We start from the raw sequence: 23,110 nt of genomic DNA on the forward strand, positions 1-23,110 counted from the left end.
TTTCTTAAGGTTGAGAAAATTTTGGGCAATGAGCAAACAAATGTGATGGCCTATCTCCACACATTATTAGTTTTCTTTTTCATGTTGTTTTAATAAGACAGAACACACTACATTTTGATAATAATAAAACACATGATATATGAGTACTGTTTTTCTTTTTTTTTTTTTTTTTAAATCTTCATTGTATTATTTGATAATTATTTCGAAAAGCAATCACTTCAAATAATGTCTACGTACCTTTGTCTTTCAATAAGGTCTCAATTACATGTTCTATATATAATGTAATGTTATTGTTATTGTAATATCTGCATATAACATTTCCTAGCTAGTTACGAAAAACACAGATAACTATACCAACAACGAGTAAACAAAGAAAAAGGCACAAAAGTTGGTAACCTAGTTAAATGATATATATACCATCTTGGGAGTAGTGTGCATAGAAAAGATAGTCCACTAACATTAAAGAGTTTAATAGTTTGCAATTACGTAGTACTTATCTACAATACTCAACTACTACGGTGACTTATATGTAGAGAACTTAACTTACTAATCAACTATGCTCTCCTAGATGTGAGACTCTCTTTCAACTGTACGTAGGCTCATCTTAAGTGTGAGATCCTTTGAGAAGATATTAGTGGTGAACACTTTGACTTTTGACCGTGTGTGAGACTCTTCTCAATGGTGATATTTTCCTTTCATGTTAGCAAACTCCTTCTCTGAAGCTAAGCCTTAGGCTCCCTCTACACTGTGATTATCTTCAACGTGTTGCATTTAATGGATGAAGAACTTGCACAAGGAATATAGAACAAATCGATCGTAATTAAGATTTTATTTGAAGCATATAAAACTACTACCTCATAAAATATAAAGTTAACTATTCAAATCTTTAAACAACTTGTATTACTGACTTCCATATAAGAAATTTGATTGTTCCACTATATATATTTAAAAAAATAGTTATAAGACATTATGTCTTAATTAAAATGTACAAGATTCAAATTTCTTTCTAAGTTTAAAAATTACATTCACTTGCATGAAAATTATTATTATTTTACTAAATTTAATTAAAAATGGTCTCAATCTAAAAGTTAGCCCTCAATATAATATGAAATAAGTTCTAGAGTACATAGATAAAATATTATTTTAACATTTAAACCTTTTTTCTTAATACAAAATTTTAAAATTTATCACTTATAGATATATCAATGTATTGATTAACATTGATAGAATTTTATCAGTCTTTATCATCGATAGAATATGAAATTTGCTTTAGTTTTAAAATGTTTTCGTAAGACTCTAACCTAAATTAAAAGTTAAAAGAAATTTTTTTTACTAAGTATGTAACTTGGCATTTTGGACAAGAAGGCATTTTAGTTTTAGTACGTGTCAAGAGCTTAAGGTAAGACAGTCCGCAAGAATGATTTGTGGTAAGACCTCTAAGTCTAAACGCTCACAAGAGAAAAAGTCTTCGCAAAAAAAGTTGGTAGTTCGCGAAAGAAGTTATGCGATAAGACATTAAGAAACTGTTAAAGGGTTGAAGTTATTCGCGGAATGGTATTAGGTGAGAATATAGATTTGGCAAGAAGGAGTCAAATCTGATTTGACAAGGGTTAACGTGTAAGATTAAGATTTTAAGCATGACTACAATAAATAGAAATTTTACAAATGTAAGGTTGAAGTATGAGCTGGCAATCAGATAAAGAACTAGAGCTGTAAAATAGTAGTATAAATAGAGGATTTAGGTAACTAAGTAGGGATGATGAGAGTTTTGTTGAAATGCTAAAGTGCTACCACTTGGTCTCTGCGAGAAAACTTTGTGAGAAGAGGAAAGTTGAAGAGTGAGTGCTTTTCTTTCATAGTTTTGTGAGTGTTTTCTTTAACATTTGGTGTCAAATGTTTCCTTATAAATCTCTACTAATTTGATAATGATTTCTAAAAGAGATTTATATGAAAAAGTGTTATGATGTTTAAAGCATGATTTGATATTAATGTTTATGATATGGTTTGCAAACTATTAGTTACTTTGAATAAGCTAACTTTTATGTGCACATAAAGAGTTAAAGGCTACCATGAGGGTACGAGACTACGTGGTGAAGAAGCTAGCTTATGTGTTGAAAGGAGCATAAATAGCTTAGTGGTCTAAGCAACAAGGACGAATCAGGATACTCTCGGATGCTGATGATCTAGTAGTCTAAATGCAAAGTTACGTGACCTAGCGTAGAAAGTGGTTTGAGATCCTTTGCGAAATAATTTGTTAAGCATAAAGAAAGGTTTATGTGAAATGAAGTGTTTATTGATAAATTGTTTTGTGTTGGAATTTATGATTTGGCGAAAAGGATTTATCAAATAGCATTGCAAAAAGGATTTCATAAAACCTCATTAAGTCATTTAGGCTTACGTTTTCAAAATCTATCTTTCAGGATCAGACGTTTAGGCCAAGTAGAGAAGAATGTTGAAGGATTTGTGGTGAGATGGGATAGCTACTAGGCGTTTAAGAGTTTATTTAATGTAACTTTAAGTCAAAGTGTTGTAAGTTATGTTCATCTAAAGACCTGTTATTAATAAAGTGTAAGTTTTTGCTGAATTAATCATGTTAAGTTTTTCGTATTAAGAATGTCTTTGAATGTGTTTGGCGCTCAATACGACTTCTGTTGTGTTATGTTTTCTCTTGGTAGTTTAGGATTGAGGTTGAATTAGTTGATAAGAAAATTTCAAGGTTGTAACTAAAATCGCATCCTATTTGTGTTTTGGTCATCTTGTGGTTTATGGTATGACCGTTTTCAACAATTTTATCATTTACAATTATTTCTCATGATTTAACACTCATGTGAAGTTAACATTTTTTTTTCAAACTCAACAATTTTATTCTCACTTTTTTCTTTCTAGAAAATCAAATTACAAACAATTATACAAATGACAAGACTAAATATATCTCAATCAACAAACTAAGCCAAATAGAAAAAATCTTCCATCAACGAGGAGAATAAACCCCATCCAAATCCCAACAACCAATACCACCAGCCATCAAATTTAATAATGGTGTGGAATGTGTTATAAAATTAAGGTTTAAGATTTGTATGGTTCACTAACAATGTCATAGACTTTCTCACCTGAGAAGGTTTTAAAATAAAATAATTGTAAATGAGGAGGGAGACTGAGTTTTAGACTCAAGTTGTACCTACCATATGACTTCCAAGAAGAGTTGGTTTGTTGACTACAAATTAGAGGAAGGAGACTTAGTTTACATGAGTAATAACAATGATGTGAGCATTGTGTGTATGGAAAGTCTAAAAGAATGGGGTTCACTAAAGGAGAACATACCACCAAGGCCATTCCTGTCTATGTCCATGAAGATCTTTGGGAACCATCTAAAATAGCATCTTGGAGAGACTTCAGGTACTTCTTATCCTTAATAAATGACTATTCTAGAAAAGATAGACTTATTTGCTTAAATCTAAAGATCAAACCTTTGAATGTTTTAAAACTTGGAAGACCAGAGTTGACTCAAATTGAATGGAAGGTGAAATATTTTAGAATTGATAATGGTCTAGAATTTCTAGGCAACAATTTTAACTCTCTTTGTGATGAGTGTGTAATTACTAGACATAGGACAATAGCTAGCGTATACTTCACAACAGAATAGAGTTGCAGAAATAATGAATAGTACACTAATGGAAAGGGTTAATGTATGCTATTAGAAGCCAAAATTTTTGAAGCCTTAGCTTTTGGGCAGAAGCTTTAGCCACAGCAACATATACCATTAATAGAAGTCCTAGTATTTCTATTAAAATGAAGACCTCTGAAGAAATGTGGAAAGGTACATCTCCTGACTTATCAAATTTGAAGACCTTTAGATGCACAACCTGTGTACATACTAAGCAAAGTAAGGTGGAGTCTAGAGCCTTAAAATGTATGTTCATAGAGTATCCTGAAGGAGTGAAAGAGTACAAGTGCTTGGATTTTACTTCCAACAGAAGCTTGATTAGTAGAGATGAGATTTTCAAAGAAAATGAGTTCTACATGATCACTGAAACAAGCAAGCAAAAAGATTCTGTGTAGAATGATACTCCTAGTTCCTATGTTAAATTTTATCAATGTAATAAAGATTATGTGAATATTTATGATCAACCACAATCACCAGATGCTCTCAGTACCTCAGAAAATAGAACAGATAGACAAATTGAGAATCTAAAAGATTATCTTCTGACAAGAGATAGAGAAAGAAGAACAACTAGACCACCAACAAGATATGCAAGAGCTGATTGTATTTCTAATCACTCCCTAGAAGATGATAGTGAAGAACCTGACAGCTTTGAATAAGCATTAAATGGTGATGAAAAGAATGAATGGTTTTCAGCAATGAAATGTGAAATTAATTCTCTATATAAGAATGAAACATGGGAGTTGACTAGTAGACCCCTTAACAAATGAGTTATCTCTTGCAAATGTGTCTACAAGAAGAAGTTCTCACGTGAAAAGAATGAGAAGGTGAAATTCAAAGCGAGACTAGTTGCCAAAGGCTTTAAACATAAAGAGGGAGTTGACTATACAAAAAAAATCTTCAGTAGTAAAGCACACTTCAATCAGAGTTCTCCAAGCTATTGTTGCTTGTGAAGACCTTGAATTAGAACAGATGGATCTCACTACAACTTTTCTACATGGAAGCCTAGAAGAAGATTTATATATGGAACAACCTAAAGACTTTGAAGTTAAAGGACAAACAGATCTAGTTTGCAAACGAAAGAAATTCTTATATGGATTGAAGCAGTAACTAAGGTGTTTGTATAAAAGGTTTGATGATTCATCAATAAAATAGGCTTTATAAGAAGTCAATATGATCCTTATGTCTACTAAATAAAGCTAACTGATGGAAGTCTAATCTATATGCTATTATATGTTGATGACATGCTACTGGCTGGAAATTTTTTTACTAAGCTAAATGAGATAGAAGAACAATTGAAGAATGAGTTTGAAATGAAGGACCTAGGGTCAACTAAAAGGATCCTAAGAATGGAAATCACAAGGCAAAGAAGTAGAAGGGAATTGTTTCTATCATAGAAACAATATACCAAGAAATTTCTAACCAAGTTCAATATGGCTGATACTAAGGTAGTGTCTACTCCTATGGGCCAACAATTCAAATTATATGCTAAAGACTCCTAAAGAATCATCCGAAAGACAAGCTATTTCTAATGTTCCTTAATCTAATGCAACTGGAAGCTTGATGGTATCATGGTTTGCACTAGACCTAATTTAGCTTACAACTCAAGCTTAGTCAGTAGATACATGAAAAATCTTGGGAGAAATCATTGGGAAGCTACTAAGTGGGTATTTTGATACCTAGTGGGAACAGTAAATAAATGGTTGCTATATGGAGCTCCTGATGAACCTAAAGTATTTCTAAAAGGCCATGTTGATGGAGATTTTGCAGGAGATCCTTAATTGGTTTCTCTTATAGCCCTATGATTGTTGTCCAATAGCCGTCTATATCACTAATTTAAAAGTGGTGCTATGAGCTATTTTTTCTAAATGTTTTTGTCATTTGATGCAATTATCCTAATAAAAATGATGAAATGGACAATCTTTGGTTAACTTGATTTGCCAAAGAATTATATATCTTCTCTTGAAAATTTTCACCTCATATAAGCCCGTCTTAAAGTAAAACTTCAAATATATAATTTAGTCATTTATATTTTTTCAAATTTTTATGGAAAATTGTCAAAAATAGAACATTTGACAAAATATTTACACTTCACAAAAAAATCAAGTGTAATAAATTTTTTGTTTTAGTGGTTTTGTTCTATGAAGTAGTTGTCAATTTTTTCTATTTATGAGAAAAAAAAATCATTCTTTCATTATTGCTAGTTAAATTAATTTAATACTTTTCAAAGATGAAAAATGAAATATTAAAAATTAAAGATAAAGTCAATTACAAAATTCTTCGGTTAATTTTTCTCTATCTCGAAGCAAGTTTTAGTTACCATTTGACCTAAATAATGGTTCATCCCTAAAATGCAAGGGATTGAATTTTGGTGGAGTATATATTAAAAAAGCTAATAAAAACTAAATCTAACTAATCCATTTTTTTACATTTTCTTCTTCTTTTTAAGTATCTTTTAATATAAAAATATATTTGTTCTTCTTTTTAAGTATCTTTTAATATAAAAAATATATTTAAAAACAAATAGTTATCCTTCCATATATATCACACCACCTAAAGTTTAAAACTTCAGTTGCTAAATTTATGGACTTTCTAAATTTAAATACAATGGAATGATATAAAATAAATTTATAAACAAAAATGGAGTAAAACAAGAGGAATTTTTAAAAATAGTAGTTTTTACGAAACATTTACAATCCATAGCAAATTTTATAACTGATAGTTATTGATATACTACCGTGATAGAAGACTATCAGTGATAGAATACAAAATTTTGCTATAGCTTATAAATATTTTATTTTATTTTTTATTTTAAAAAATGCCTCATAAAACAAATTGGTAGACATTTTTTAAATAAATTGATTTTGTAAGATATGAAATGAAAGGAAGAAAAGTGGTATTGAACCCAATATTATTGCAATCAAATGGTCTAACATACCTTATTTGACAGATCAAAGATCACTTAAGGGGTGTTTAGCCCGTTGGCTTGGCATTAGGTGAGTTTGACATTTGATGCGAAACTCATGCTTGACCCATAGTGTAAAACCATGGGCTTAACATGTGGATTTTTTTAAAAAAAAATTAGTTCTCAAATTTAAACCAATACTTTTATTTTCATTTTAAAATTATTACTATAATTTTTGGATGACCAGCTAAATAAATTAAATGTTGCAATAATTTAAGTTGGTTCAACTAAAAAAGATTAAAATATTGTTTATAACTTTATGTATTAAATAAGATTTTTTTAGTCAAAATAGTTAGTGCAATTTTTTATTATTTTAAGCAAATAAATATATAATTTATATATGTGTGTAAATAAAAAGATTTTTTTATTACTCAAATAATAAATAAAAAATGCTACATTTTGATTCAAAGAATAAAAATAATTGAATATATTAGAACTTTCATTTTCATCTTTGTTTTATCATTTTTTGTATATGAAAAATATGAATCCCCATCCTTAGTAAAATTTGGAGAAAATAAATGGCAAAAGCTCAAAAATTTGAATATATTTGATATATAATTAAATTTTAAAACACACGATTATACATAATTTTAAAATTTAAAAGTATGTTACGCCTAACATATAAAATTTATGATTTAAATTATGTTACGCCTAATGTACAAAATTTATGATTTAAATATACATTTTTTATTTTTTTTGGGTTAGGCGCGCGCACACATATATATATATTGATATTGGATACAGATGAATCAATGTTGATATGGGGTAGATGTTCCTAAAGTAAATTTTTTGATAAATTATTTTTTGGGCTAGGCATATACTTTGTTCATATTGAACATATAGGTAGAAGAATAAATGATAGAATTTTTTAGATTTGGCTAAATTTGGGTTGTTGTAAGTATGTAATGACCAACTATATGTATGTTCAAGGATATCTATCCAATTTGTTAACTCTTTGATGGAAAGATTGAGTTGGTTCAAGAAACTTAAATAGTTCAATTAATATGTGTAGTTTAGCCATATTTGATGGAAACCTTAAAGGTTGGCTTTACTTATGTGTTGTTTGGGTTGGTTATGTTGTATGTCATTGTTAAACTTCAAAACAGGTTAAATATAATTATACAAGTGTTTCGAATTGTACAATAGAAATTTTCTTTTGAAAAAAAAGTCCTTGACACACAAAACGTGTCACATATTACCTAAGTTGCCAGATTTTAATATCAAGAAGAACTTCCATTTGATAGGTAATAAGTGTTAAGGTTAAATATTTTTCTACCAATAATAAATGTTAAGACTGTAACTTACTTGACACGTACAACAAGTCAGCTGGTCTCATATACTCGACATCTTTAACATGTCGAGTAAATTTGATCTTGTTACATATACCCAGTCAATAAAAAATAGTTCTCTTATTCTTGATACAAGATTATTTAATGTACTTAAAAACGTCAAGTACACAAATATCTGACGGAAAAAAACAGGAAGTCTTGTTGTTTTGGTAGCAGTGAACAAAGTAGATAAATTAAAATAGTATTTGAAATGAATTTAATGTTAATTTATATAGTTTGAGTAAGATGGAGAAGTTGATAATAAAAATCATTGTTCACATGGGAATAAAGAAGTGAACTTGAAAGTCAACATTTAAAGAATGAGGCCAAGCAGTCCACATAACGCTATCTTTTCACTTCTTCTTTGAAGTTTCCTAATACCAACTTGTAAGTTTCCTTTCTTTGAATTTCTCAACCCATGAACCACGTCATCTTAAACTACCACCTAATTTCTCTACTTTCATTTTTCAATCATCTTTTTTTATAATGTATCAATTAAAATTCCAAAACTCTTGTTAATTGTACCAATTTTTACATTTATCTGAATTTCCTTAGAAAAACATTATATTAGGTAAAATTTATAATTATATTAATTAAACTTTTAAATTATTATAATAGAATCACTTTATACACTCTATTAAGTTTATCTCTAAACTTTTTCAAATATTGAATTAGAATTCATTGATGCATGAACTATTCTTAAAAGAATCTTAGTTGGTGTCTATAAATCAACAATCCACTTATAAAAGTTTAAGAGTTTAATTGATAAATTGAAATTATAGTTTTGAGAGGAAGCTTATATGAATAATAAATACTATAAATTGATATATTGACCGTATACTTAGGATATTAGGATATTATAATGGATGCATCTTTAAAATTATATATATATTAATTTTAGTTTTTAGAAGCAAAATTGTTTTACTTGTTCTTTATTTCTAGTTTTATATTTTTCAAAGAAGGTTGACAAAATTATATAGAAATTTTCAAAAACAATCAAAGTTTCTTGTTTGTTTTGTGTTTGGGGTTTGTTTTGTCAGTTTTTTTCTAAAACATAAATAAAAAGTAGTATTTTATTATTTTATATTATTTAGAAAAAACCCTTAAAATAAAGTCAATAGAAAAGTTCTCAACATTGAATTTTAAAAGCTTATTTCTTATAGAAATTGTTTAGATTTTTAAATTAAAAATACATAGTAGGTAACAATTAAATGCTGAAGTATTTTCATTTTTTTTTAGTTAAAAAGTTTGATTTTTATAAGTCTTTGGTAGGAATAGATGCAATGAAGGAAAGGGAAGGTAAGATTATTAAATTTCTAAAATTGGTCAAAACAATGACATCCAACTGATACACATAGCAGATATATAATAGGCAGCAGATATATGTGATTTAAGTATGAATAGAAAGTAAGGTTAAAGAGGTTTGATTCTCCCCCACAAATCTTGTAAGTATGAGATAATTGAAAATAGTAAAATATATATAGTAAGATTATAAGAAATAAGCAACAACTCCAAGTAGGTGTCTTCGTAGGAAGAGATAAGTTTGAACATTTTGGCAGAGTCAGCAAATACAAATAAATTTTAACTTCCCTCTTACACATCAATCTATGGGGAACCCAAGTCAAACTCATAACCCACGGACTCACTTCTTTCCTATCTGAGAGCCATTTCTTTCCTTCTATAACATTTATAACCCCCACCCAACACCCTCTTCTCCCTCCCCAAAATCCTTACCAACAACATCAAGAATCAAGATCATCATACTCCTCTCATGGATCCAACCAACAATCAACAACAAGACCTTTTTGATCTTCTACCCGATTCAATTCTTCATCTCATCTTCACCAAGTTAACCCACGCTCCCTCTCTAATCCGTTGCCTCGCCGTCTCCAAACGCTTCGCCTCTCTCATTCCCCAATCCGATTCCGTTTTCCTTTCCATTCCTCCTCTCCTCCTCACTCCCAATCCAAAATCCAGAACTACTCCTCGTTCACCTACCTTTTTCCTTCGTAAGTTCTTCTTTAATCCTTTTCGCTTTATTCGCCGTCTCATTACTCATACTTCCCAATCCACTCCCAGATTTACCGATTGGTACTACTGGCCTAGCGTCGCCTTGAAGGAATTGAAAGGATTCCAGTCCCTTCATATTCAACTCCCTTGCTGCGGCGATGAAATCGGTTCCAATCACAACGGCGGCGCGTTACTGAAATGGAAAGCTGAGTTCGGTTCCGAATTGAAGACTTGCGTTGTTCTTGGAGCATCGTCTTTAAGAAGAAAATCGGTTGTGGAATCTGAATCATCAGCGGTTAAAGAAGAAACAGAGGAAAACAGATTACATGCGGAGTCGGAATCGGAAATGGGAGATGGAGAGCTTAAATCAAGGATTGTATGGACGATTTCTTCGCTAATTGCGGCTTCCATGAGACATTATTTAGTGAAACAAATGGTGAATGATTTTCCGTTGCTAAAAACTGTGTTGATTACGGATTCAGCGAAACAAGGGAGGTTATGTATGGAAGAAGAAGAAGTGATGGAATTAAGAGAATCGATGCAACTGAGTTCAAGTTCTTACGTAGAGAGGAGTGTGATTCCAGATCTGAAGATGAAGATGTGGTATGTGCCGGTGTTGGATCTGCCGGAGGCCGGATTTGTAATGACGGCGGCGACGTTGGTGGTGATTAAGCCGAGTGGCGGAGGAATGGGATTGGATGGATTAGAAAGAATCGGTGATGAGTTTGATAGTGAAGATGGGGAGAAATTTGGAGTTTATGGAGAAGCTGTGAGGAAATTGATGAAGTTGAAGAGGAATTATGCTTTGGAGGTAAATTCCTTTTGATTGTGAACAAACTCAATTTTTTTAACAAATTTGTTCCACTTTTTTTGGGTTGAAAATTGATGTAAATTTTGGTGAGGTTTTTATTAATTCAATCGGTAGGGTTTTTAATAATTTTAGATTATTCTTTTTGTACATCTATTTGTAATGTAATCCCAAAATTAAGATGATGATTAGAAAACAATCATAGATATTGTACTTAATTGTTTTCTAATTTCTTAATCATGTTTTCATTTTTTGGAAGTAAAGTTTTGAATTCTTAATGAAATCTTCTGTATTACATTATATAAACATATGAGGGTATTCCACATTTGTGTTCATCAATATTACTACTACTAATAATAACTAAAATCCATATATTTCTATTAAAACAATATTCTAAGCTCAAGATCACCAAATAATATAGCAAAGTGAAGTATACTTTCACAAAATTGCACCGACAAATTAAAAGAATGGGCGGTGATCTTGCGTATGGGCAGCAGGTATGATTGAGCTTATCACTTTTTTTCATCTCACATTCTATAATAGCTTTAACACCAAATCATAAATACACCTAATTCAATAAACTCATATCAAAGAAAAATAATTCCCCCATCAAAATGTTTTATTTAATGAACATTAATGATAACATTTCTATAGTAGTATCCCGTTATTGGTTATAAAATCTAGAAAAATATTAAAGATATTATTCTTACACTCATATTTATGTAGTGGTCATATCAAGGTATTATGATATTAGTTTACTAGTGACAATTTTATGTATATGAATATTATCAATATTGATGATATATATAGATGTTAGTTCACCGATAACATCCATGCATTGATTGAATTTAGGTAGATATAAGTGATATTATTGATATTAGAAGACCATTGAAAAGTATATATGATATTCTGTTGTTATTTTACAAATTTATATTACATATTAACGATATTACTCGACTTTTCCCTATCAATGAAATATATTTTTTTTATTATCTTTCTTCTGTGCAGTGATTTTAAATTTAAATCATGATTTAGTCCTTTATGATTTCTAGGAAGTACAGATGACATTAACAATACATAGATCATTTAAAGAACAAACTGTAACCAATGACTTTTCTAATCACAATATCTGTCAATTACTAACATCTTTCTATCATAGATATTCTTCTATATGTGATATTATGATCCTGTTGTAAACTTTTCTTTTTTATATATATTTTTTTTGTTTTTTTGTTTTTGGAAATTGTGAAGTGTGGTGTCATTTGTTTTAATGTGAGGGTACTTTAGTAAATTTTTTCAAATACAAACTTTTTTATTTTAGGAAATAATTTTAGGTTTTGCTTTTTTGGAATTTTTTAATACAATGTTATTTTAAAAAATAATGTGAAAAGTAGTGTTGGAGGAAAATAGTTCTAGTTCATGAATGAATTGGACTTGTTATTATGAACTAGAACAAGGTGATAAGATGACTTGTGTTTGAGAAATGCATGAGATTTTATATAAATTGAAATGTTGAAATGAGATGATCTTTTGTATACTATATGATGGGATGTCTCACACTTTCTGTGTGTTATTCTAGTATTAAAGTTCTAGTATAAAAAAAGACTAATAGTATGGGATGTATTATTTTTGTTGTTTGAACTGAGATAAGATGTTTTATTCTTGTCGTGTGATTTGAAATAGAATGTCTCATATACTTGCTATGTCATATGATATGAGATGTCATTTGTTTGTTGTGTGATCTGACATTGGAAGACGCGCTATGCGTGATGGAATTGATAGAATTAGCTAAATGCATTGAGTCTACTCCACATAGCTGCAACTTGGCAAAAGAGTGTGGTAAACACTTTAGTTAAGGAAAAGGTACAAAGATTTGATTAAATCAGCAAAATGATTGTGCAAGATGATTTATGAGATGTTGTGTGCAAGATGCATACTACGCTAAATGATTTACGAAGAAAGAGCCGAAAAGAAGTGATTTATTCATATGACTTATTATGAATGATTTGAAAGGATAATTTCCATATGTTTTATGAAAGTTGTTGATAAAATTGAGATGTTGCACATTATTGCGTGACGCATTGAAATAATTTAATTTAAACTTAATGACTTGTTGATTGAAACATATATTATATGTATCACATGATTTATAATGCATTAAGGCATAAATTGATTTATTAAAAGTGTTAATAAAAGATTTCACTCACTAGACATTTTTGTTTAACTTTTCAAATGTTTTGTTTTATTTTCTCCTAAGTAGCTAAGGACATCCAACATTGAACTTGCAACCTTGAATGCCTACTGTGTCATTCGTGAATATATCTTTTTGGTAGTGGCTACTGTCAACTCGCGTAGCATGTAGAAATTAACTAGGCGAAAAAGAGTAAATGTTATATTTTGAGTTGCGTATAGTCCTTTGAAGGAAGCTTTGTATTAAGTACTTAATGTCCTCTATTAATTGAATATCAATGAAGTCTCCTTATTTCATTTGAGTTCATATTTTACACTTAAGTTTGTTGGTTGTATTTAATCTGATTTACTAGGCATTCTGTGTGTTATTTTGTGGAGAAAATCACATAGAGTGTCTAGACGGTCAATCTCCCACTTGGTTGCATAGAGTGACTTTTAAGGTATAGGTCGTGTCATTTCAAATGTTTGTGTTATTCCCCCCAGTAGCAAAGGACATCCAGTGTTCAACTTGATAAATTGAACGTCTGTCGTTCCATAATTTCGTCACATCAACTTGTTTAGTATTTCCAGCATGTTTGCATAACATGAAGTGTTCTAAGGGAGATATCAAGATTAATGTTTTTTAGACTTGTATATTTTTAGTTTTAAAGATATTGTTTGTACTTGTTAAAAATGTACTATTTTATTAGAAATCAATGAAGTCTTTATTGTTTCAAAAATGAGTTATCATATCTCTTGTTAAGTTTGATGTTTGTATTTCGCTTACTAGCCGTTTTGTGTGCTATCTGATAGAGAGATTTGCATTGAATGTATAGACGATCATGCTCTTACATGGTTGTAAAGAGTGAACTTGGAGCGGTTCATGAAAAAAACTACTAAATTGATAAAACACTAGATATTACACCATCTCCAAAAATTTTAGAACTTCAACCAATAATGTGTCACTACTACAAAACTGGCAATACGTGACGCTTTTTATCTGTCACGTTTTTTACCTTAAGTATTTGTTTACTTGACGCTTTCGAATGCGTCAAGTAATCCAAGCGTCAAGTAATCCAGTGTGAAGAATAAGGGAAGTTTACTTGACAATTTTTAAGCATCAAGTACAATTATACTTGACAGGTAAAAAACATCAAATATATGAGATTACTTGACACTTTTTACACGTCAAGTAATTCAGTGTCAAGAATAAGGAGGTTTTTTATTTGACAGTTTTTACTCGTGAAGTAAAATTATACTCGATAGTTTATAAATGTCAAGAATTTGTTTATTCTTGACACGTTTTGCATGTCTAAGACTTTTCTTCTTTCAAATGAAAAATTGTACCATTTGAAATATTCATATAATTATATTGTACGTGGATGGTATTGTAAATCCATAATCTGCTTCCTTAGGAATTTTACAATTTAATTTTTTTTTAAAAATTGACAACATTTTTATCATAATTCTTTTTATTATTTTTGCAAACGCTCCTTCACAATATTTTAAAATTTATTTTAATAAAAAATACAATATATAATTGTTAGTAGTATAAATTTAAATTATTAGAATGTCCAATATTTTCAAAATTTTAAATGTCTAGACGCTATATAGACAACTTCTAAATCTACTATTTTTGTAAAAAAGTGGAAAGTCTTTGAAATGTCAATTTGGAGCCTTTGAAACTCTAAATTACAACAATAACAAATTTAAAAACGCCTAGTCTTCTAAATATATCTAATTACTTGTCACAAAAAAAATGAATTTTTTCTATCTATTTCTTTTTATCATTTGGTGTAATTTTCCTTTCAAATTTTGTATAGAGTTGGCTCTTTCCACCCAAAAAAAGTGTTTCTAGTAGTCATTAAACCTTAAATTTTATATTCAACAAGTCAGATATCACAAAAAAAATTGACAAATGTACTCGACAAACAAAATTTTAAATACAAATATTATATTGAACTCAAATTTTATATAATTTTTATTAGTCAATTATATTTTAAAAATACTCAAATCAAATTAAAATCGAATTGAAACCGATTACATGCTATTCGATGCTTTGTGTTATGTTGAAATCGCTTCTTATGCAATTCGGTTCGATTTAATGTTTTAAATTGATTATAAAATCTAAGCAAACGACCTCATTTTAAAAAAATTAAAAAAACTAAAAAATATTAAATAAATGTTCATAAAAATTAGGTTGACTCGAGATTCACTACCATCTAAAATAAAAAGAAAAATTCTATACAACTGGCTGCTTTGGGTGACTCTCTAGGCTTTGGTGACTAGGTTTTAAACCAAACCAAAATCAAATTGCATATGCGATTCGGTTTTGATTCCAGTTAACACAAACATGCTGTTAAGTTCGATTTCGTATAAGATTTTTTTTTTGCATTTTGCAGTTTGGTGCAATTTTAGCTTGAAACCAAACCAAACTGTGATCATCCATGTGGTTAAGAACCATTATGACTTAAAATTGTATGTCATTTTCAAAACAGAAGATTTAATAATTGAAAATTGAAATATAGACTTAAAGTTGAAAAAAAAAAAACTCAAGACTTAGAAATTAAACATATAATTTAATAAAAAATAAAATATCAATATTATGTTAAATATCTATCTAAACTAAATAAAACATTACGTTCCCTTTATGTTCAATCTAGGATTAAGAAATTGAGCTAATGCAAAGTTACAAGAATGTGTTAGTAACCTCAACGTCAATGGTTCAAAACTCCTTTTTCTCTATTTCAAAATTAGGGTAGAGAGACTCCGGCAGCCTCGGCTGAGCTAATGCAAACATAGGATCCTTCAGAAACAGCTGATGGGACTCCGACAACTCAATCGCTGCCACTCCAGGCGGCAACTGCCAAGTAAATCCCTGCACAAGGCGAGCCAAAAGCATCATAGTAATGGCCGTCCCAAGAGTGCCTCCCATGCACCCTCTTCGTCCTCTAGTAAACGTAATAAACCTCAAATCGGGCTCACCCAGCCCCAAATCAGCGCCTGGATCTTGAAGATGGCGGTTCGGGTCAAATCTCATAGGGTCAGGCCAAATTCTATGGTTCCTTCCGAGGCCGAGGCGGCTTAGGAGAACGTGGCTGCCGGCGGGGATGAGGTAGCCGGCGACGACCACGTCAGTGGTGGCGATGTGAGGGAGGTTGAAAGGAGCAATTGGGTGGAGGCGAAGAGCTTCTCTAGCGCAGGCAGTGAGGAATTTGAGGTTTGGGATATCGGATTCTTGAACAAGTCTCTGCTTTCCTACGACTCTATCGAGCTCTTCGGTGGCTTGTTGGAGGAGTTGGGGTTGGTTTAGCATCTCCGCCATGGCCCATTCCACGGCGTTTGATGGATTGTCTACTGTTGCAAGAAGTAGTTCCTGTAATTTTCAAAATACAAAAATTCAAATCTTAGTCACCAAATTAAGCATAGTTATTGTGGTCGTGTCAACTACCAAATTTGCGGTTCCATTTTTTTTTTTTTTGAATAAAGATACTCAGTTGGGTTGACGATGAATGATAACACACAATATCAGATTGAGTTAAAAAAGAGTAACGAATTCTTACAGTAATTTGTGCTTTAATCTCTTTAACAGACAACAATGGCTCCCCGTTTCCATCTTTGAGTGAAATGAAAATATCCAACATATCCTCAGTTTCCTTCCTCTTCCCATCTCTCCATTGTTGAACTCTCTCATCAATAATTGGCTCTTCATATTTTCTAATTACATTCAAAGCCTTCTTCACAATCCTCTCGTGCCCATCCAAATCAAATGCCTTCAAACAACTCATGTAATCTGAAACACAAAATGCATAAACATGTTGAAGCATTGTAAACAATGCTCCAATGTGTTCTTCTTCCTCCGTCGCGGGCCCCCCGTCTGGCCTCCCTTTCCCGTAGTATCTTCTATTGAACATCATTCTCCTCATCACGTTCCCCGAATAATGTTGCGTTATGCTTCTCACATTCACCGACGTCGGTGTTGTTTTCGTTAGACTAAATACATAACGAAGGAGATTGTCGGCTTCTTCCGTTCTTTTCGACAACATCGAACGGTGTCGCGCTGGACTCAGTATTTCCGACGTGAGTATTCTTCTCATCTTCTTCCATTGGTTTCCCCACGGCGCTACACCTGCTGTGAGGAAACCGTCGCTGAAGATGTCCGTGGTGACGGTGATGGGCCGCGACGCGAATACGGAGTCGTGTGTCTTTAGAAACTCGATAGCGAGTTCTGGAGATGTCACGGGAATCACGTGGATTTTCCCGAGACGGATGCATGCAATTTCGGTGTTGAGCTCTTCCATTATCTTATGTACCCATCGGTATCTCGGCTTCTTCCGCCATATCGTTGGGAGGCAGCCGACGATAGGCCATGGAGTTGGGCCAGGTGGTAATGCTGCTGCTGTACTACCAACACAATATTTGTTTCGTCTCTTAGCATAAAACAAAATGAAGGCAACCACCAGGATTGAGCCATAAAACAAGATGATCATGAAGGTTGAAGAAGACAAAGGTAGGTCGCCATTCGGTTCCATGATGAAAAAATAACTTTCAAATTTTTAAAAACTGGAACAGAAAGGATTATGGGTACTCAAAATGATATCCATCGATATTATGATAAACATAGAATGCAACTAATATAGAAAGAAACAATCTCATATTTATTTTATATGATACCGATAAAATAATTAAGTTAAATATTTTCGGGATTTATATATATATATATTTTTTCATGAACAAATTTGGTATTCTCAATACATATTTATATTACTCTATCAATCCATTTTGGAATGTCTGCAGACTCTTGAATGATCTATTTTATCTTTTGGTTTTTTTCCTTTAAAGAAATATTATTTGTTAAATTAACATTTTGTAAACATTAATGTAATTATTTTTTGTTGCTAATTGAAGATTGAGTTATTCCACTTATTGACCTCTTTTTCCTTTTTTTTTTTGGTACTGGATATTAGTAAAATAAATTCAACCTTTAAAGTTTAGAGACTTTGAAAATTTTCTATTCGCATCTTTTGAAACTTTAGATTTCTTAAAAAAACAAAGGATCATTTTCTCTTAAAATAAAAGATGAAATTGATGTGTCAAAATTAAAAAGAGTACACCTGATATTAATTATAACTATGTAAAAAATTATTATGGTTTATTAAGCAAGAAATGAAAATAAAACTTGCTTATGTTCTATTGCCAAATCTATAGCAGTGAGGAGATTAAACTGAATGACAACCCTATAACCAATTATCCTAAAACTCCTCCTCAAGATTGAAGTGACAAATGAACGACTCCCATCTTGAAAATTAAAGATGTAGAAGCAGGAGTTGAGGGCCTTGTAAAACCATTAGCTAGTTATAGTTGTGAACGAACAAGGAGTAACTATTAATTGATCATAGAGCCTCAAACAATGTGATCTCGAACAAAATGACTATTCATTTCCATTTATTGAGGAGAAAATTGAAACTTAGTAATAATATGGAGGTTTTGTTGTGTTGTACCAAGGATTGAAAATTATGAAAATAGTTAAAATTTTGAAGAAGATGAAGAGTTTGAAAAGATAGGTAAGTATGTTGGAAACATAATATTCCCTGACAATACAAATCAAGAAACAAGATAAGAAGAAGATTGTTCTCTTTCTCACACAAGAAATAAGAACTTAAATAATATTTTTATAAACTTGTTTTTCTTACTTTCTTAGCTTTCTTACGTATATACATATACAAAAGAGAAACCTTACACATATTCATATTAGTGTAGGAAAGTATATCAAAAGACATAAATAATAAGCTATCATGTCATCATCCCATTCATTTTTCTAATATGATTGTTTTGACTATATCTTTTTTGTTTTAGCTCTAATTCAAAGTGATTTTCAAATTTTGTTGGAATCGTTAAACTATACACCATGAACTTTTCAAAACACAATAAAATTGTTAGTAAATAAATGGAGGATTTTGATATTGTTTAATTAATTTATTTGAGATCAACAGACCCAAAACGTCAACGTGACTTGAATGAGGTGCCATTAAGCAATGGCAAGAGAGAGAGAGAAAGAATAGAGTTAGAAAAAAATTAATTAACCAGCTTCATTCATTAACTGTACATACAGACTGTTATAAACCTAGGACAAATTGCATCTCCATAGATATAACTATGAGAAACAAGTTGATCGTCACGTCACCGGTTGTTAGTAAATACAATTTGGTTACAAAGAGTCTATTTACCCCTATCCCTATCTCTTTAAATATCACCAATTCTCTAATGAACAATTTGTTTATTGTCAAACCATGTAAATTAAGTTCTCTTACGCAATTGAAAAAATAATGAATCACCAAAGTAGCAATTAATTGAATCATATGCTAGGAATTCAGGTTATCATATAAACCAATAATGTATGCTTTTAATAGGTTCAAAGATAAGTTGATTAATTAGTTGGACAATCAAGTTAATTAATTACTAAAATGGAACCCCTAATCTTAATGTGCTTGTTTTTTTTTGTCGTAGATGGAAGCTTTTGAGCCCAATAGGACTAAAACATGCAGTTTAATTATATTAGGTCTTAGGCTTTGATTGATAATTAGGTAAAATATATAAATTATATTTGATTTGTGTGGTCTTTTGCAAGTGACTATTGATCGAACCATTATATAAATAGAAAAATGATTTAAGTAAGTTAGATTTGAGTGTAAGCATTGGGTATCCAATAAGTAATAATTTTGGAGTATTTTGAATATCCAATCCACGTGACTAACAATAGTTTAAATTGTTAGAAGATGTAACTTAATAAAACGAAAGAAATAGAAGGAAATTGTTTCGTTAAAGAACAAAAAATAAAGATAGTAAATAATGATTGTCGCCACGTGCACGAGACGACGCGAAGCGGTCGACGTCTTCAAAAGAGCTAGTTTTAAAATAGGAGTCGCCACCAATCTTTTTTACGGTGTAATTGGACACCGAAATAAAGTAAACAAAAAATATGGTCTGCGAAAAAATTGAGTTGAGTTCGGGAGTCATTTGTGGGTGGGGAAGGTATTAACACCTCACAACACCCATTTAAAAAACGATGCCCAAATTTCAAATGTTAAATTGAAAATATTTTTAAATTTATTTTAAAACTAATATCTTATTCTACCCCTCATTACTCCAATGTTTGCAGCAATGATTTCAGAAAATAAGTGGAATAATATTCCATTAATTAAGACTACATATTTAAGGAATGTTTCTGACCTTAAGAAAATGAGAAATTATTACAATTTCTCAAAATCTATCATAGGCTAGTCTTTGAATAAATATTTTTTAAAAACATTAATTAAATTTATTTTTTCTTGGGATCAAATCTCGGACTTCCAAAGATATTGATCCCTCACTTCAAGAATCTAGAAATAACGGACTTCCAGAAAGTTCTAGATTCGATCTTAGGATTTTTTTAAGGAAAACGATAAAAGTTTTTAGAAAAGACTGATTTAGTAAATCTTATGAAATCATATGTTAAATTTGAAGGTTTTGAAAAAACATAAAACATTTATAGCGACAAATTTGCTAAATGATTTTTTTTTTAAAAAAAAGCCTTTTATTTAAAACATAAAGAATTTTGAATTGGAAGGATTTCAAAACATTAAAAAATTTAAATACAAAGAGTTACATTTAGGTGCATATAACAATAACTTTATGTGCATATAACAATAATTATGATATAGCAATGTGAATAGTAAAAGAAAGGAAACACAATAACAATAAAAAAAATAAGGAAAGAAACGAAAAAGAAATAATAATAAGAAGTAGAAGAAGAAAAATAACAAGTAAAAAGAAAAAGAATCCTAATAGTAATAAAATATAATATAATAATAAATGATGATAATAATAATAATGATAAAATTTTCTCTCCTTTATTTATCTCTATATTTTAGAGAAAAGAAAATAAAGAATAAGAGTTGAGATTAAAAAAGGTAATAAAATACTGATAAATAAAAAAAAGAACATTTGTCTGTCATTTTTTTCCTATTTTTTTAGAGAGAAGAAAAAGACTGAAGATTTTTTTTTAATGATAAAAGAAAAAATAGTACAAAAATACTAAAATTTTCCTATATTTTCTTTTCTTTCTCTTTATCTTTTAACAAGAGAAGAAAAGAAAAAGAAAAATTCGAATCCCAAAAAAATTACTTGTTGTATAAGGTGCGGATCATTGAGATTAAATTCCTATACCAAATGCAACCTCCAACTAAGTTTAGTTCAGCAATGAGGTGTAATTTGATTAACATAAAATTTTAAAATAATATAGAGACAATAAGGTAATGAATAAGGTAATGAAAAGAATAATAGAAAGACACTTTTTGGAGAGTTTTTTTTAACAATAACACACCACTTGAATCATTTTTTAACAACACCAAATCTCCATATCGTCTAATTAATTAAATATTCATCCAACAAATATTTAATTAATTTTAATTTCCACGTAACTAAATAATTTTCATTATTAAATAAATTCAAAACAATGGCCAATAAATTAAACACAACTAAACAAAACTAAGATAATTAAGTATAAAATTATCTTAATTTTTGGAGCGTTACAACTCCGATCAACAACCAATATATTTCATATTGAAAATAATGTGTCGCATGGAGATAATAACAAAGATGAAAAAGTATTTTAGAAAAAGAAAATTGTGTCTACAATTTTTCTTTATTTTAGCATAGTATAAATTAAAAAAAGAAAAAGAAAAGGACATATACAAACCAAAGGGAGAAGAACACAACATAGAAAGGTGTGGGGTAGAAACATAAAGAAACCCATGAAAAATGCATAAATTATCTCTACAATATACAAAATGGGCTCCATACTCATGACTATAGTACCCCAAAAATATCACGTGAAAATAGTAGATTATTGCCTTACGTACAACTTTATTGATTTGGAAATCCCCTCTTCAAACATAGTTACTCGTTTTTATTAACAGGTCAGGTGTCTGTGCACTTACATATTATTCGAGTTTTGTATTTTAATATTAATTTTGATATATCAGATTACAATATATTTTAAATAATGCTATCTACAAAATAGTTTTTATACCAAATGTACCCTAAAAGAAAGATAATTTGATTTCCTAAAAAGAAGATAATTTTTTAAAAAGATGAAAAAAAACCTATCTTAGATAAAACCTTAACTTATTTCTTAGCCCTCATTTGTTATCTAACAAATATTTAGAAAAAATTGTGACAACCTCAATGATCTAAACCTCTACTCTCTCGATAATATTCAATGAAAAATGTATTATTACTATTATTTTGATACAATTTTTAAATTCACATATTTACCTTACTTATGTATATATATATATATTTTATTTAATTTCATAACTAAATGCTACAAGAAACTTTTGCAACATTTCAATAATTTTATTTTTCCAACAACTTCAAATATCAATTTTATTGATAAATTTCAATAATGTCACAAAAACAATTTTTTAAAAAGAGGAAACAAAACCCAACTAAGAAAAAAAATGAACAAAGTCGGTAATTTAAATTTCTACTCTCTCAACAATATTCCATGAAAATGGTATATTATTCTCTTTTTTTTTTTTTCTTTTTTGATGCAATTTTTAAATTCACATTTTCATTACAAAAAATCATGTTGAAACTGCTACGTCTTTTCTTTATTACTACAAATGTAAAAAATGTTATTAGAGCAGTCAAGATATTTTTTAAAACCTCTTTTAGCATGTTTATTATATAGTGGTCAGTCTATATAAAATTTCTAGATCTACCATACTCATCCACGATAAAAAAGAATTTAGTATACAACGTAAAAAGTATCTCAATGGTCAAATTGTGGAAACTATCTCAAACATGTACGAAATAATATACTTATATATTTATTTCACAAAATTTACATCAAATTTATACCATAATTAGTAAAATGCAAGCATAAACACATCCATTTCTTTAAATACATCCATTTCTTAAAATGATGGAACATGACTCAACTTATTTATAAATATAACAAATTGAAATATCATCGTTTATTAATGATAGATAGTTTTAGACATATGTAATATCTATATACTAAAATTGATAGATGTTTATTAGGACGGATAGACGGTAACATTTTTCAATATTTACAAATATTTTCAAAAGTTGTTATTTAAAAAAATTACCCGATAAATTTTTTC

General features: G+C 29.8%; 2 protein-coding genes across 2 annotated transcripts; one reads left to right on the top strand and one right to left on the bottom strand.

Annotated features, from left to right (window-relative positions):
* The first annotated feature begins 9,725 nt into the window (after positions 1 to 9,725).
* On the top strand, positions 9,726 to 10,790 carry LOC101218130 (F-box protein At4g18380). Its single transcript, XM_004139007.2, has one exon. The coding sequence runs from the start codon at positions 9,726 to 9,728 to the stop codon at positions 10,788 to 10,790; it is 1,065 nt and encodes a 354-aa protein (XP_004139055.1).
* Positions 10,791 to 15,599: 4,809 nt separating this feature from the next.
* On the bottom strand, positions 15,600 to 17,473 carry LOC101215668 (tyrosine N-monooxygenase). The gene is made up of 2 exons (XM_004139073.2): positions 16,505 to 17,473; positions 15,600 to 16,317 (listed from the first exon to the last, which is right to left on the bottom strand). Exons 1-2 carry the CDS (start codon positions 17,471 to 17,473, stop codon positions 15,667 to 15,669), a joined length of 1,620 nt encoding a protein of 539 aa, XP_004139121.1. The 3' UTR covers positions 15,600 to 15,666.
* Between the last annotated feature and the right edge of the window lie 5,637 nt (positions 17,474 to 23,110).

Source organism: Cucumis sativus, chromosome 1, assembly GCF_000004075.3.
Source record: "Cucumis sativus cultivar 9930 chromosome 1, Cucumber_9930_V3, whole genome shotgun sequence".
In the NCBI taxonomy this organism is placed as follows: Eukaryota; Viridiplantae; Streptophyta; class Magnoliopsida; order Cucurbitales; family Cucurbitaceae; genus Cucumis; species Cucumis sativus.

What these genes read in the sequence shown, in the direction of transcription:
- LOC101218130 (XM_004139007.2), top strand. Translation starts at nt 9,726, where the DNA reads ATGGATCCAACCAACAATCAACAACAAGACCTTTTTGATCTTCTACCC.
- LOC101215668 (XM_004139073.2), bottom strand. Translation starts at nt 17,473, where the DNA reads ATGGAACCGAATGGCGACCTACCTTTGTCTTCTTCAACCTTCATGATC. An exon ending in AGATTAAAGCACAAATTACT is followed by an intron (nt 16,318 to 16,504) that starts GTAAGAATTCGT and finishes TGAAAATTACAG; the next exon opens with GAACTACTTCTTGCAACAGT.